The sequence below is a fragment of the Callionymus lyra genome, chromosome 7 (assembly GCF_982586985.1).
Source record: "Callionymus lyra chromosome 7, fCalLyr1.hap1.1, whole genome shotgun sequence".
NCBI lineage: Eukaryota > Metazoa > Chordata > Actinopteri > Syngnathiformes > Callionymidae > Callionymus > Callionymus lyra.
In genome coordinates, this window is record NC_141824.1 from 20,524,292 (window position 1) to 20,540,427 (window position 16,136).

The following is a 16,136-nucleotide window of genomic DNA, read 5'->3' on the forward strand; positions in this document are numbered from 1 at the left end:
CTGTTCATCACCCTCTGACTGATCTTTCCTCCTCTCATCAGTCGTTCAACCCGTGAGGGTTCGAGGCCCCCCAGTGGCCATTGTGTGTCTTTGAAACAGAACTTTTTTTTTTAAGTTTTTGATGGAACTTGTCATTATTATTATTTTTTTTACTTTCAGAATCTTACTTGATGGACATAAAGGGTGATTAATTAAGATCTAAAATCTTTGATGTCAAATGATAAAGGATGGTAAGATTCACCCGAGAATGACTGAAGCTAACTAAGCTACGCTAACATGTACCTTTCAGTTCAGAATTTCCCTACATCGTAGAAAATAGAATTAAGAAAATGTTAGAGCTCCAGTTCTTTGGAGATCGACCCTATGTCAGCTGGAGGAGGTTCCGCACAAAGCCACGGATTTATGAGGAACATCTATGGTCTTAGACTTGGTATCTCGAAGATTTGTGATGTTTGGCAGTGTGATGTGGACAGGATGAGGACAAGGTCCTTAAAGCCTTCAGCTGAGCTTGAATGCAAAAAATGCTGTTGAAAGGTTTGTTTTAATTTAATTTATTTGACAAAAAAGTTATTCACAATAGTTAGATGAAGAAGTCCTCAATATCTCTGAGCCAGGTGAAGAAGCCAGAGACGGAGTGAAGCGCCGGCTCCCGGCCCACCAGCTCAGCCGGGTCTTTGCTTGACTCCCATCTAAAGAAGGTCTCCTCTCTGATGAGGTCCTCATCCAGGAGAGTGTCAAAGAACATCCGGAGAAGATCTGAGCATAAAGCCAAGTTACAGGTGTGTGTGGTCAGGTGACAGGTGTCACGTGACATCACTCACATGCTGGATGGTTCAGCTTCACCATTAGAGCCTGAAGAGCAAAGAGAGCCTGCAGTTGCTTCTGCTCGTCTCTCAAGAACTTCTGCAGCAGCTTGGTCCGCCGGTGGATCTGCCTCGCGCTCACTTTGTAGACGTTATTGACTGAAATTGGCACAAGTAAAGACAACTTCACCACTCGACCCGAGGGTGGCGTGCTGGAGCTTCAGGACTCACAGGTGATGGCCGACTGGCAGACGGAGGTCGTCAGGACTCGTGCAAACATGTTGGAGGACATCTGCTCCTCCTCCACGTTCGTCTAAATCAAAACAACTCATGATTGACTCCAGCTCCTCCTCCCCCCACAACACATCGTCTTCTCAGTGAACCGATGACACACCTGGATCCATCTGGAGAGGCTCTGGTTGTCAGCATCCTCCTTTATGAGCGTGGACAGTTGTGAGGAGATCTCTAAGGTGCTCAGCTGCTTCTTCTTCGGCGGGTAGTCATCAAGTATGAACTCCAGATTCTGTGCAAAGGAGTAATTATTAGGTAGATCAAGTGGATGGTTGGTGGTAGATGTAGAACTGAAGTTTTTTTCTTACCCTTTCTTTCAGGAACGTGTCCATAGACACTTCTTTAGGGAGGAAGTCCATCCATTGCAGTCCTTCCTCCCTCCACATGGTCTTCACCGACTCCTCACCCTGTTTGAGGAGCATCAGTGTCACAAAATGCTTAATGAAGTTTTGAAACCAAAAGATTCCCACCAGCTTCCTGCAGAGTAGATCCAGGAGCGGAACTAGCAGTACTTCAGCCTTGCCGGAAGGGATTAAAGGTCTTGAAACCTCCCTGGGAACCAAACACGAATAAGCTCAATTGGCTCCTACAAAACACATGGACTATTATGGAAACAGCCTGACCTGAAGAGCTCCCCCATCGGGATTCCTCCCTTTAGGAGCATGGGGCAGATCAGTTCGGCAAGGTACAACCAGATGTGCGGGATGTCTATGACCAGGTCCTCCACCGTCTCCAGGATCTGTTGAAGCCTGTGGATGTAAAAGACAGTTCAGGTTAAGGTTCTGGCCAACAAATCGCTTGTGATCCTAAAGAAGTGGAACTGCACCTGAACAAGAATTACAACAGTCAGTCGTTACATTCATGTGAACATGATTTACAGTCAACTTCACCACTTACACACATCCCAACTTCGATTAAATTAATGTTAATCTGCTTTAGATAATAATTTGTGATTAATCATGATGATCTTCGCAAGAAAAAACATGGCCTGTTGAAACACTGTGATCCTTGCAGGTCATGAGATGGAGATACACTGGAAGGGATCTATGTGTTCAAAGCTTTGGTTGGCATTATGGCTTGATCAGTCAGATTTGGCCCTCGGGGCCAATATTTTGTTATGTGTGGTGGATATGACCACAATATTGACCCTGGTCTGTCATGTTTCATTTGGAGACACCTGTCAGACCTCTGGGATTGTTCTAGCCTCTAAGGAACATATCCAGCTTCCTGTTTCCATGACAACAAAACACCAGTGTCAATCATACTGACCCTTTGTAGTACTGCTGAGTCTGCAAAGTTTGGTTCTTCACAAGGTGATGCAGCAGCAGCCCCATGTCTTCCCTGGCTTTGGGACTCTTTTCCAATGTGAAGTCAAAACCAGTTATTACAAACTGAAACAGCTGCTCAGGGCAGTTTAGCTCCTGAACACACGCCAGCGCTTCCTGTTGACAGAGTGGAGAGGAAACATTTTTGAATCTTGGAAAAGCTCACAAATGTTGCTTAACCTAATAAACTCTCATGGATTGGAAAACCATTGATTGAAATTAACTCAAATGGTTAAAGCAGGTGGCAGCAGTGGACGACACCTGAGGTACGGGGAGCGCAACAAATGAACTGGCAGTAACTGTAGCAACAAGGTTCGAAGCCCGAAATGGTGATGAAAACCGTCAAGAAACTGGATGTGAAGTTGGCTGTCGCGCATGTGCTCACCTTAAGGTCGTTGATGGAGAGGTACTCTTGGATAATGCCTGTGAACTTGTTCTTCATATCTTGTTCGCCCCTGGGTAGGGGGTTATCCTGAAAGGGTGATGGAGAGGTTGCATGTTCTTGTCCATCTGTTCCGGAACATAAGGCAAGATAAGAACTCCTGTTGCCGTCTAATTTCTGGAGAGTCATAACGTTCTCCTCACTCTTGATGTGTTCCCCGCAGTGTTCACTCTCAGTCCTGTCTTCTCCATTAACCGAGTCTGTTGACCTGCTGTGCCGCCTGGGCTGCTGCCTGTGCTCAAACTCCCGTATGACGCTGTATCTGTGGACCCTCACTTGTTCTCCCTCACAGTCAGAACGCGGGTCAGAGCCGTTATCAGGGTGTTCACATGAAGCATGAAGCTGCTGACCATTGCTGGTTCTGATGAAGACACAAGTCGTATGGATCAATTAGAAAAGACCACAGCTGACCATTTTGAGTTAACGTTGAATAAACCAATTTAAACCTCTGTATACTGTTGATCAATGGATGACCCAGAGAGTCCATTCCTGAAGACAAAAGGAGAAAGTCAGAGTTGGACACATTGAGTGCCAATTGGAGAATTGGTTTCAGCAAAATCCTACCAGGGTCTACAACGTTGGTAGTATTCTCTTTACTCCAGTTTATCCTGGGTCCTACACCGCCTGCTGGGACAAGCGAACGATGACTGAGGTCTTGGAGGGGTCTCTGAAATGAGAACAATTCAAAAGTGGAGGTAACCCAATCTTAAACTTTGATTGTTCTAACAAACACTACAGGCAGCTTGTACAGCTTCAGCTTCAACAAAAAATGTCCTAAGGGCCCGTTATTCGGAAGGATGTAAAGCCTGTGAACTGTTATACAAAATCATTATCCTGTCTTACCTTTGTGCCGTTGCTCAGGTGTGGGATGTCATTAGCTTGCTTTCTAATGTTAGCAACAGGTTTCCATCGCTCATCCTGTCGCCAGGAACTGTCACGGTGGCTGAAGCAACCGCCGCCAACTCCTGTTCCTCCTCTGGTTGGCCTTGTCTCTGGACTACTGCTCATCTCTGTTTTGAGGAACATTGACTGATGCACCTTCACTTGCTCCATCTGCTTCTCCATCTCAGCCTCTCTGTGTATCTGATCCAGGGTCTTCGGCCCTTGATCCCCCCTCCGAGGGACCCAATGGTTCTAGTAGCAAGAGGAAAAGTTGGTGAGCTTTTACTGAAGAGCTCTAATGAAGCAGCTCTCATGAAATTGTTTTCCTATTATATTGTATTTCTTTACATGGCGAAGGTCCAGCACGTCTTGCAACATGAAGCGGATTCTGGTTGAAGTTCGTCTCTCCTTCACAGTAGTCTTCATCTGGTTGAAGTACTTGTCCATGTGAGTCTGAGGATAATCGCAAATGCATAATAATTTGAACAAATCAATCAAAAACGTCTTCCAATGATACATTGTAACACAGAAGAAATGACATGAAACCTGGTCCAGGTGCCAGCGGAATAATTGCAAGAATAACCAGATGTCTGGTAATCTGTTACCTTGTCCTTCTCCATGTCCAGGTTCTTCCCAATGGTAGACAACAATTTGCAGAGACATTCAAGGAACTCGTCGTCAGGTGTTTTGAGAAGCTTGATGATGCAGTCGTGCATGATTACTTCGTTCAGCATTTTGAGGTTAAAGAGCTCGCCGATAAATCTCACGTTTCCGAGAGATCTTTTCCTGGCTCTGTCTTTGGCCTCCTCCAGCTCTTCACTTAAGAGCTGCTTCTCCAATTCCTGGCGTATAATGTTAGACAACAGTAATGGATTAGACTAGATACACTCACATCTAGGGGGAAAAAACTCCATCCAACTGTCTTTTAAAGTGTGTCCATACTTTACCCCTGAAGCCTCTTCCAATGCGTTCTGCTTCTTTAAAACCATCTGGTTGTGATTCTTGTCGGTCTGAAACTCCTTCTGGCACTGAACCAGCAGCAGTGCACTGAATTTCACTGACTGTCCAGGTTGGTTCTCCTTCTGGACCTCAATCTGATGCAGATCATTGTAGATTAACCAACAAAATAATTATTCAACATTTTTTTTATAATTCTTAGTAGAAGCTTCTTGAGGATCACATGACCAGGAACACCAAATCACATTGGTCAAACATACCGTCCTTAGATGGTGGCACATTCTGGAGTAGCCCACGGAGAAGTTTGGTTCGGAGATGGCCTTCTCAAACATGAGGTGAATGATGCCCTTGAGCTTCTCCTCAGAGTTGATGTTCAAGTCTGTGACTCTTTTCATCAGCTGCTCGAACTTCTCCGGGGTGAGCTTGTTGAGGATACTGCGGAACTTCTTAAGCAGGTCTTGGGTGTCACGTTCCTTGTCCGTCTCCCTTGCCTGGCCGGTGGACTTCTTGATCGAAGGCTTCCAGGCGTTTTCAGTCTTGTTCAGTTTTATATCCGCCAGGGGAATCCCAGAGATTACCTTCCTCTGCTGTGGGAACCAGGAGACGATGGTTCAGTATTGATCAGTCAGCAAACAGCAGCTTATCATGTGAAGTCATACCTGAAGAATATTCTGAGGTTCGATCCGAACATACCTCCTGTCTATTTGGGAGAAGTGAGCTTCCTGGAGGGAGTCCAGAACAGGATATTCTGTCAATATCTGAATGACTTGTATGTGGGACTTTCCCAGGCATAAAAACATTTTCAGTTCATACAAAAAAACTATAAGTTTTAATTCCAATTTGCCTTCGTTAAATAAATATATGTAAAAATTTGACAAATTTGGAAAGCCCAACTCACCGATCGTCCTACACCTGGCCTGGACACGTTGGCGTAAGAAGGTACGAAGTCGAGACGACCGGGCCGATGCAGAGGATTCATATTGGGCTGAACAACATTCAAGCTCAGGTTAGAACAGATACTTGGCTTAGATACCTGCTGCATTGTAAAGGGACAACGAACAGGGTCTATGAACAAACAACATTCTACACTGTGACTCCTTTACTTGGATAATGTTGATGTCTTACCACATGAGCTTCAACCATCATTTTTTATAATTTAGTAACAAGAACCACATTCACAGTGGTTGGCTCAGGGGGTCTTTTTACCTTGTCCAGGACGATGTCACAGATGTCCTCCAGACATTTGGGCTTTTGTAAGCTGGCAGAAACATACTGTAGATTTAGGAGAAACTCTCTCTTGTATTTCTTCTTCTCCTTCTTGGAACCTTCTGTGTCAATGTCCCCTAAATTCCCTGACTGCTCGACATTAGCTCCTCCAAACTCCCCCATCATCCTCACTTTCTTGTCGCCTGTCAGAAGATGAGATGAGAAGCTCAAACACTCCTGGCACCTAAAAAAGTTATAAATAAAATAAAAAGATTGCTCAGTCTTCAACAATCTGTCTGACTGAGTTCTGACCTTTTAAAGACCCTCTCCTTCAAAGGCAACGAATAAGTTTCCCTCTGGATAAACTGCGTCGCCTGTAGCCAATGTCTTCTTTTCTCAAGGAGCCAATAACAAAAAGCCAGTGACCTCGAGGGTGAAGATGCAGTTGTTGTGATGACCACATAAAGAAATCGACTAAAGGAAAGAAAGTATCTAAAACCGATGTGATGTTGATTATACTATAAATATCGTTGTTATTACATTGCTTGTGTGATGACTTTGTTCAAGGATTTAATAGCTACTGTATCTTTTACACGACCTCCCGAGGAACTATATCACCTTCGTATGCTTTTATCTGGTCATGTCACAATATAACAAAGGTGTCCTCACCTCAAGAAGTCACAAAGTTCCTGTTAACTCAACTGTCACAAAGAAAGAATGGCAGGCAGCAAAGCTTAATTTGTCATATTACCAGACAATGATATGATCAAGTACTAAAGATATTATTAGCAAATGAAATGCACACCGATTTTTTTCTTCAAGATATATTTTTATAAAGATTATTCTTCTTCCATTAACACAATAGTCCAATAAAACGGTGTTTACAATTGTTTTTTTTTAATTTACTTTCGGTTAAAATGAGAATAACGGTAAATATGTGTTTGTATATAATATATAATATATTATTATATATTTTAAATATATTTATATAAATAAAATACTTTTACATTATTATATTTTGAAAGGTGCACTGTCTTCGATCCTTTTGTTTTGATCAAACTACTTCCGGTTGTCCGTCTTCTGGTTCCGGCTCTCCCCGGTGAATTTTTCGACCATTGATCCACGTGTGGATTTCAATCTGATTTCGAGTAAAAGCTGCAACAATAACTGGACCAAATGTCGTCGACTTTTGAGCAGATGAGGGCGAATGTTGGGAAACTCCTGCGAGGAATCGACCGGTACGCAGCATTAGTAACGCAGCATGATGCTAGTGTTAGCCTATAGTGCTAAAGCTAAAAGCTAATGGTAGCTAACTGTTTAGCAACTATATGCCTTTTTTTTAAAACGTTTACCTAAATATAAACGTCCTTGTTAAAATAAAAGTTCCGTTATGTCTGATATCTAAGACTTTTATTAAAGCTTGACTGGCTCGATCTGGCTAAATGTTTACCCCCATTGATAAAACATTTCTGTAGTTTATGCTTCCTTAAATGTTGACCAGAAATCATTACTTAACCGCATGCAATCATTTTAACATTCACACATGTTATTGTTTTTAAAGTTAAGATCCGTTTTTTGCCAAGATGCTATTGCTTTTGTGCAGAGAGATAAGGAAATAAAAAAAAACGTTTTGATAATGGTATTAGTTGACAGTTACTAAGATGGGTTCTAGTTTAGTTTACTTATTAACTTGAACTTTTTTTTTTGCTTGAATTCACAGGATCGAAGTAGTAATCATTAAATTAAGAATATGTATACATATGTGTTTATATTTTCAACGTGGATTTCTGCTACATAGTCTAGAGTGATCAATGCATCTTCAGATCATTTGGCAATTGAAGAGATTTCTTGCTTTCTATAGATACAACCCTGAAAACCTGGCAACGTTGGAGCAGTATGTGGAGACGCAGGCTCGGGAGAATGCCTACGATCTTGAGGCAAACCTTGCTGTCCTGAAACTGTAAGACTCGCTTTGCTGTTGATTTGAACAGTTTCATTATGTTTTCTTCCCCGCACGATCCAGTTTGGCTTTGTAAGATTTGGATGAAACCGTACTGACATCGTGTTGTCGGCTGATTTGGGTAAATACACTGTTCTGGTTCTCTTGGATCTGTCGTCAGCCTTTGACACAGTTGATCACCAGATCCTGCTGAGAAGACCGAGGGATGAAGTGGGACTGTCAGGGTCTGTGTCACAGTGGTTCTCGTCATACCTTTCTGGTCGCAGTTTCAGTCTATCTGCCAATCTAATGAGGTCTGAATCCGTGGATCTGTTGTGTGGAGTCCCTCAAGTTCTGTTTGGGTCCTTTATTTTTTTTTCTGTACTTGATCCCCCTGGGTACAAATTTCCTGATGTTTCTTACTATATTTTTGCTTATGACATCCAGCTCTACTGCTCACTTGATCGAACTGAGCCCCAGAGGCTGAACAGTTTAGTCAATTGTTTGCTCGAAATCAAACAATGAATGAGTGAAAACACTTTGCAGCTAAATGTGGACAAAACTGAAACTCTGGTTATTGTGCCTGATGATAAGATTCCAGGATTGAGTCAGTACTTGAGTGACTAGGGCCAATCTGTCAAACTGATTCTGAGAAACCTTTCACAAAGACATGTCTCTTGTTCAACACTGCAGAAAACTGACTAGAAACTGTTCAGTTGAGAAAAATCTCTTAACTTATGATATCACAACATGATCTGGAGCTTGTAATCCATGCATTTGTGTCTTCTCGTTTGGACTACTGTAATAGTTTATTTTCGTGTCTAAACAAGAAAGAGCTGTCTCACCTGCAGTTAATACAAAATTCTGCAGCGAAAATTCTGACCCGCTCAAGTAGAAGAACTCACATTTCCCCGATCCCTAAAACTCTTCACTGGCTGCCAGTTTCTTTCAGGATCAATCCTCCTTACATCAGTGATCTGATCCAGCCTTACACCCCAGCTCGAATCGTAGGTCTGTGGATCAGAATCTACTGATGGTTCCTGAACACACTTCCGGACCAGAGGAGAGAAATCCTTCCAGGCTGTTCCCTCTGTGTTTGATGGATCTACTGACTCCTTCAAGACATTTTTATTCTTGCTTTATCCTGATTTTCTGGGATTCCTGTGTTTGTGTCTTGAACTTTTAAAGTATATATTTTTTACCATGTATTGTTTTTGATTGTTAAAGCGCTTTGTGACCCTGGTCTAGAAAGGCGCTTTACAAATGACTATTACTTGCTTACTTACTAACATAGACTCTCGCCTGACAGGTACCAGTTCAACCCTGCGTACTTCCAGGCAAACGTGACGTCGCAGGTTCTGCTGAAGGCTCTGACCAACCTCCCGCACACAGACTTCACTCTGTGCAAGTGCATGATCGATCAGAAACACGTATCCTTTTGGTACCGCTTTTGTCGTTTGTATGTTGTTTGAGGTGTAGTTGGCTCCTGAATGGAGAAGGGCCGTGTTATGTGTGCTGGACTTTCCTTGACTACAGGAAGACGAAGAAGGTGGAAGGCCCGATCCAACAGGCTCCCGGCCCGATCCAACAGATCTTGTACCTGGGCAACCTGTTGGAGACCTGCCACTTCCAAAGTTTCTGGGTACAACTCACACAACAAACACTAAAAAATTAAAAAAAAAGGCTTGTAACTTATCATTGACCTTCTTCGTTTGCTGCTTCCAGACGAAACTGGAGGAGAAACGTGATCTTATAGACGGCATTGCAGGTTTTGAGGATTCTGTTCGCAAGTGTGAGTGTAATCGTTTCAACACATTACAGCTACATTGCATGTGAGCATTTTCTTACAGTCTGACCATCTTCTGCAGTCATTTGTCATGTGGTGGGCATCACGTACCAGACCATCGAGCACCGGCTGCTGGCTGAGATGCTGGGAGACCCGCTGGGTAAGAGTCAGCGTCCTGATGTACCAGATCAAACTGCTGGTCTAACAAATATTATTTTGTTTGCTTATATTCTGCCTCCTCCGGGATCCATATAGACACGCAGGTGAAGGTGTGGATGAACAAGTACGGCTGGACTGAGAACGAAGAGGGGCAGATCTTTATCTTCAACCAGGAGGAGAGTGTCAAACCCAAGAACATCGTAGAGAAGATTGACTTTGAGAGTGAGTTGACACTCTTGTGCTTTTAATCTGGGTTTCTACATGTTGTTGACTATTATTTCTACTTTGATTTCAGGTGTTTCCAGCATCATGGCCTCATCCCAGTAACACAAACTCTGGATATCGACAACTTCAACATTCATTCTGGTTCAAACATCACATTTTTACAAAAATAAAAGTAATTTATCAAAACCAACGTTACTTTTCTTTCTTTTTACATGCATTATGAATGTGTTTATGACCAAGTTGGGAGTGGGTTTAGATACTTTATTGATCCTACTCAGGGTTTTCTTTAAGTTTCGATAAATCGTACAATTGGAGAAAACCCCATTTTGGTTTACGATGCATTCACGTCTGTTGGATGCTGCGTTTTCAGCTGATATATTTAATATTTTTTACGAACGAGTCGAAAACTATTTTTAAAAATGTTGTCAATCTTTGTAACATAAGATAGAATATAATTATTTTGATATACGTGTTATATATTGGAATTTCACAATCGCTGCTGACGTGATCGAGAATATTCTCCAGAACTTCCTTGAACGCAACGGCGCGTCACGTGACCGTTGACTCGTCGTATCCGTCAGTGATGTGACGAACTGCTGTTAAAATCTCCTTTTAAACGTGTTAAAAATGGACCACAGTGGAAAGGAGCGGGAAGCCGAGGCTCTGAAAAAGGAGGCGGACAAGAAGGCGAACTCCGTGGGCTCTGTTCTCGGGCGGGTGTTCGGGTGAGTTCGGCTAGTTTCTGTCAAGCTAGTCACGAATGTAAACATGGCTGCGTGCTCGCAGTTGTGTCGTAGATTTGTACAATAAATTACAAATATGACACGGAATATAGTAAATAACATCTGTCACCTTTTGTAAACAATGTAATACGGTGTCCCCAGCGATCCATAAAGGACTGATTCTTATTTTACGATAGAAATAAATGGCAAGTAACTCAGGGAGTCATGTATTCCTAGGGAACCATTATGGAAGATTGTGTTGTTGTTTTTTTTTAGATCCTGGGAAATAAACATACGTGTAAAATCATGGCCTAAAAGTTGTGAAACTGGAAATTCAAATTTACTAGTTTAATTTTTTAAAGTAAACATAAATTTAAAAGGAGATTAATGCAACACCTGCTGCTGAATTGTGCTGAAATATTAAGTACTTAAGTCCAGGTCTCTGGTGGGGACTGGACTACTCAGAGTCTCAGACTTTTAGTGAAGTCGTGTGTGTAACTTTCAGTCAAATATTTATCTTGCAATGACTATACCTTCTCCCGAGAGATGTTCCTTGTTTGTTTATATGTGTTATTTCTCTGGACCCAGGTTGTCCTTCAGAGCACTTAAGCTTCTGATGATGTTCTCCCAATTCACACAAGATAACATAATGTTTGCCTCGGTTAAGATGTTTGTTTGGAATGATTTGCCGTTAATGTGGAACACTGTTTTGTTTTCTGGTGTAAACTCTCTAGTTAGGGTTATAATTCATCAGTTCATTACATTCCCTTTAACTGATCTCATTGTAAACAAATATAATCTTAATTTATTATTTTTCCATGAAAATATGGCTTACATTTGGAATTTTCTTCTTGTGTAGGTAATGATATAATAATTGAATGCTCTGCAAACTCTACTTTTTACATGTGACACATTAACAAATGTAAATGAAAGTAGTTAAACTTGAAATTCAGAAACACAACGAGCGTCAAATGATCTGTTGAGCTTTTGTGTCAATCATTTTATTGACTCTTTTATGAACTCTCGATATGAATGAACAACACAAAAATATGTTTAAAGATGATTGTTTGTAATGGTTGTGAAGTTTAGATCAGTTTTGACTGATGCTGACTGTTTAATTTTGTGATCTCAGGAAGATAACAATTCTCCGGGTAAATCTTTTTTGGATTATTTTTTACTTCTTTTAGTGGGTCCTCCAAACCAGAGGAGGCATGCGACCTTTACATCAGAGCTGCAAACCTGTACAAGATGGCCAAGAACTGGTCTGGTAAGATTGTTTCGCCTCCGCTGTTGCTCCCCCCGTCTCTCTCGTCTGACTCGCATCCAAATCCTCTTCCCAGAGGCCGGAAAATGTTTCTCCAGAGCGGGTCGAATTCACCAGCAGACAGATCGGAAGCACGAGGCTGCCAACAACTTCATCAATGCCGGAAACGCCTACAAGAAAGTGGATCCTCAAAGTAAGTACCTAAACCGCATTTCTGCACAGAAGAACTACACACACAAAAATGACATGAAATAGAAACTAAATGGAACATTTGGGCTGTCAAAGGATAGGAGGAAACAGAAAGGGGATTTTTAATGATCGAAAGTAAAAAAAAAAAAGATATAAAATGAGGATAACTTGACATGAGAGTTGCTCATGTCGTGGACTGATGTCCAGTGTTTCTCCACAGAAGCCGTAGAGCTGGTGACCAAAGCGATCAACATCTTCACCGACTCGGTGCGTTCAAAACCTTCTCACTCGTGAGCTCTTCACTGTGACTTATATTTACACAATCTTCTCCCTTCAGGGTCGCTTCACCGTCGCTGCCAAACATCACATGACCGTCGCGGAAATATACGAGACGTTGTTGGATGACGTGAATCAGGTCAGTGAAGGTTTTTTTTTTTCCTGCGCTCGGGAAGGTCAGGAGTTAATTCTGTGTTCTCGTCTGGCACCTGCAGGCAGTTGTCCACTACCAGCAGGCGGCAGATTATTACAAAGGTGAAGAATCCACAAGGTGAGTGGACCCACTCTCCTCTCAACATCCTCAGTGCCTTTGAATACATTTGTAGTGAAGACTGGACTGAAACTTTGATAAGATGACGAGTGAAGGAATATTTTTCAGTAACCATTTCATATTTCAAGTGGCACAGGGTAATAACATGTAAATATCGATTACTAACTATAATACGATGACTTTGATAGATCCTATTGGTCCGTCTTTTGACAGAACGTAAGAACAGCCATTGAGAGTAAGAGTTGCTTTGTGCTGGGGAGCTCAAAGCTGTGGCCAAATACTCACATTTTGAGACCAAATGTGGAGGCAGTGCAAGCAAGTTCTGTACTTATAAACAAGAATTACAATTGGTAATTAACATGTAACTTCACCCCCTTTACTGAGAATACAAATCTGTTTGTAGACAGTGTCAACCGTGAGAAATATAAATGTATATCACATTTTTATTTTTATTTATTTATGCTAACAAATTCAATGCATTTTCATTATACTAGCTGCAAACCACTGTCTAAATAATTCACACATTTACAAGTGTGAGGTGATTCTTAAAACAATGACTAGATATTTTATTAGGTACTTAATATTGGAATTACATTTGTATTAAGATGGAATTGACCATCACTCTTGTTTATCTGTAAACTATTCCTGTCATGAGATTCTTAACAAACATTAGTTTATTTATAATTATTCATATTTTCAAACCTCTCTTAAAGGGCAATTCATTTGAAAAACAAACTTTCCAAATGTTGAAGTCTTCCTCTCCAACAAGCAGTTAGTCCCTCAACCTCGTTTTGAAGTTATTACTTTATAAAGTTCTGCCCCGTCTGAAATCTCAGCGAATGAGAGGTTACGAGAGCGGAGTCCATTGTCATGTAATAATGACTTCGCTCCTCCTCCAGCCAGCTGTCATCACACCCCGCTTTGTTTATACAACGAGTCTCTTGGAGGTGAAGACTTCATGGATGGATGACGCATGGTGACAAACTTCGATGTTTGATCACTCACAGCAGAGCGGGTGTGGCTATGGTTAACAAGATTTAATCTCCAGAAAAACATTTCAGTTGGCGGGTCTTTAGCACATTTCCTAATGTACATATATTTAAAAAAACAAGGTTTTTTTTATCATTACATGCGTAAAAGTATTTACCGTGTGAGTTTAATCTTTTCCCACATCATCCTTCAGCTCAGCAAACAAGTGTCTTCTGAAAGTGGCGAGTCACGCAGCAGAGCAGCAACAGTACGAGAGAGCCGTCAAGATCTACGAGCAGGTGACCCCCCCCAGCCCACCACCCTCCGTGTCATCATGCCGGTGTTAACCACATGTTCCCTCAGATCGCCACCTACTGCATGGACAGCACGCTGCTCAAGTACAGCGCCAAAGATCACTTCTTCAAGGCGGCGCTGTGTCACTTCTGCCTGGACATGCTCAACGCCAAGGTGAGTCACGAGACCGCGGTCCGCGCGAGAGAGACGCTTCCACGATACCGAACGCTTGTGTTCCGCAGTTCGCCGTACAGCGATACGAAGAAATGTTCCCGGCTTTCGCCGACGCCAGGGAGTGCAAGATGTTGAAGGTGAGCAGTGACTCCAGAGTCAAGAGTGTCATTAGCTACTGACATCTGTTTGTTAAGAACGCTGTTGAATATTCCTGCTCGCTGAAATGTTCCCTCCAGGCCTGAATTTAATATTAGATCCTGAACTAGAGCCTCACCAGAGACTCTCGTAATGAAAGGAAATTAAAACACCATTAACTTAAAAGTTGAAGCAAACTTAAATAAGAGTTTAAACCGAATACAAAAATATGTTTGTTGTCATGTTTTATGTTCACAGAAACTTCTGGAAGCTCATGAAGAAGGAGACGAGGAGGCGTTCACTAATGCGGTGAGTCGACGACTTTTCTCGTCCGTCCGGTTACACGGAGACAAAGGTAGTCGACGTCGCCGACTCAACAGTTGTCCTTCAGGCTAGCATAGAAGCTTATAGCTAGCTGCGGGAGCTAACGGCCCCCGACTTGAGAGAAGACGACGAGGCATGACATATTATTTTTAGGACAACTTGATAGCGTGGTTTCTGTCGTCGTCCTCGTCTCTTGCGGTGACCGTTCTTGTTTCCGTGCAGATCCAGCAGTTCGAGTCCATCTCCCGACTGGAGCCCTGGACCACCAGGCTGCTGCTGCGTGTCAAAGACACCATCAAAGAAAGAGAAATCGACCTCCGCTGACCTTTTTAACGCCTTCACAAACTGTACTAAATATCTTTTACCTCCTGTTACGTCTTACCAACTACAAGAACTCCAGGTTAAAGTGAATTTTAACAAACTTGAATAAACTTAAATAACTGCAAATACCTTTTATAAACAAAAGTCAACTAATTATACGTGAGACCAACTTTTCTTCACAGGAAAATGTACAGTAACCACCTACTAAACTAAAAGGACTCAAAACTGCCTTTACTTCGGTCAGATCACTGCTGATGAAGGAAACTTAAAAGTGGATCATTCCTCTCTCAACAATATCAGCCCAGGACTCTGTCCCTTCTCACCGCCACACAACCTGCTACAAAAAACAAGCACCTAAGATCACAGACAGTTGTCATCCGTCCACACCCTTTTAACTCCCTACGCTCTCAGAAATCAAAGAATCCAAGTCATCCACTCACACTAGGTTGTTACTTTTCATTATCCTCCTCCTTCCTTTTTGGCAGCATCTCTTGCAAATTTAACATTCCACTGCTATGCTGATGACACCCAGCTCTACCACACCACCAAACCGTCGCCGTTACTCACGCCCACCTCCCTTATTTACTGCGTCCTTGGAAAAAAAACTCCCCCCTAAATTAAGAGGCCTGTCTTTTTTCTTCTGACTGTAATCCGTCTTTTTAATCTCACATCGATAATCTGCCCACTTTAACTCGTGATACATCAACTGCCTTCGCCTTTCCCTCACCCCTCACCCTTACGCCTCGTCACTTCCTGCGTGGACTCCTCTCCCCCCTTCGTCCTCCCACACAAATCTCTTCAGAAACTTCTACCGGTCCAGAACTAAGCTGCCCACATTAACATTACACTAGCTCCTGTTTTAGTTCCGTATTCAATTCAAATGCTACTTTTTTTCTACATTCAAGGTCTTCTAGAACATGTCACCCAAAGATTCTGTCTGTGGCTCCTCCACCCGTCTAACTGACATCTCTTGACCTCATTACCACCTGAACTTGGGTTTTCCATTTGCTGCTGTTCTTTAATGTTTAAATGATGTTTCAATGTGTTTTTGCCTTTAAATAAAATGTATTTTACTATTATACATTGCTAAACAAATCTTATTGAGTATTGTTGATTTTACTGCATTTGTGACTGATTAACAATCTGAGCAAAGACTTACTTGTTGGCCCTACCCTTTAAAAT

At 42.2% G+C, this 16,136-nt stretch overlaps 3 protein-coding genes across 5 annotated transcripts; 2 read left to right on the forward strand and 1 right to left on the reverse strand.

Moving 5' to 3' along the window:
* Nucleotides 1-580: 580 nt before the first annotated feature.
* Nucleotides 581-6,442, reverse strand: LOC148075582 (eukaryotic translation initiation factor 4 gamma 1-like). Of its 3 annotated transcripts, XM_087795313.1 has the most exons (21): nucleotides 6,219-6,442; nucleotides 5,907-6,150; nucleotides 5,599-5,685; nucleotides 5,360-5,422; nucleotides 4,961-5,287; nucleotides 4,691-4,837; nucleotides 4,349-4,585; nucleotides 4,092-4,196; nucleotides 3,705-3,995; nucleotides 3,426-3,528; nucleotides 3,308-3,350; nucleotides 3,005-3,222; nucleotides 2,805-2,929; nucleotides 2,364-2,536; nucleotides 1,718-1,843; nucleotides 1,565-1,646; nucleotides 1,403-1,501; nucleotides 1,198-1,326; nucleotides 1,035-1,116; nucleotides 822-962; nucleotides 581-756 (listed from the first exon to the last, which is right to left on the reverse strand). In XM_087795313.1, exons 2-21 carry the CDS (start codon nucleotides 6,090-6,092, stop codon nucleotides 581-583), a joined length of 2,940 nt encoding a protein of 979 aa, XP_087651439.1. In that variant the 5' UTR covers nucleotides 6,093-6,150; nucleotides 6,219-6,442. The 3 variants fall into 3 exon arrangements, with proteins under 3 accessions (XP_087651439.1, XP_087651440.1, XP_087651441.1); XM_087795314.1 differs by lacking the exon at nucleotides 6,219-6,442 and having other exon boundaries at nucleotides 5,907-6,166; XM_087795315.1 differs by lacking the exons at nucleotides 581-756; nucleotides 822-962 and having other exon boundaries at nucleotides 1,014-1,116.
* A 547-nt stretch (nucleotides 6,443-6,989) lies between these two features.
* On the forward strand, nucleotides 6,990-10,205 carry eif3k (eukaryotic translation initiation factor 3, subunit K). The gene is made up of 8 exons (XM_087795330.1): nucleotides 6,990-7,144; nucleotides 7,768-7,866; nucleotides 9,155-9,275; nucleotides 9,386-9,487; nucleotides 9,571-9,637; nucleotides 9,714-9,791; nucleotides 9,887-10,012; nucleotides 10,086-10,205. Exons 1-8 carry the CDS (start codon nucleotides 7,083-7,085, stop codon nucleotides 10,115-10,117), a joined length of 687 nt encoding a protein of 228 aa, XP_087651456.1. The 5' UTR covers nucleotides 6,990-7,082; the 3' UTR covers nucleotides 10,118-10,205.
* Nucleotides 10,206-10,569: 364 nt separating this feature from the next.
* Nucleotides 10,570-16,033, forward strand: LOC148075584 (alpha-soluble NSF attachment protein-like). Its single transcript, XM_087795328.1, has 11 exons — nucleotides 10,570-10,740; nucleotides 11,925-12,004; nucleotides 12,078-12,194; nucleotides 12,411-12,457; nucleotides 12,528-12,605; nucleotides 12,682-12,737; nucleotides 13,921-14,005; nucleotides 14,070-14,174; nucleotides 14,243-14,311; nucleotides 14,568-14,618; nucleotides 14,856-16,033. The coding sequence occupies exons 1-11, from the start codon at nucleotides 10,643-10,645 to the stop codon at nucleotides 14,955-14,957; spliced, it is 888 nt and encodes a 295-aa protein (XP_087651454.1). The 5' UTR covers nucleotides 10,570-10,642; the 3' UTR covers nucleotides 14,958-16,033.
* The last annotated feature ends 103 nt before the right edge of the window (nucleotides 16,034-16,136 follow it).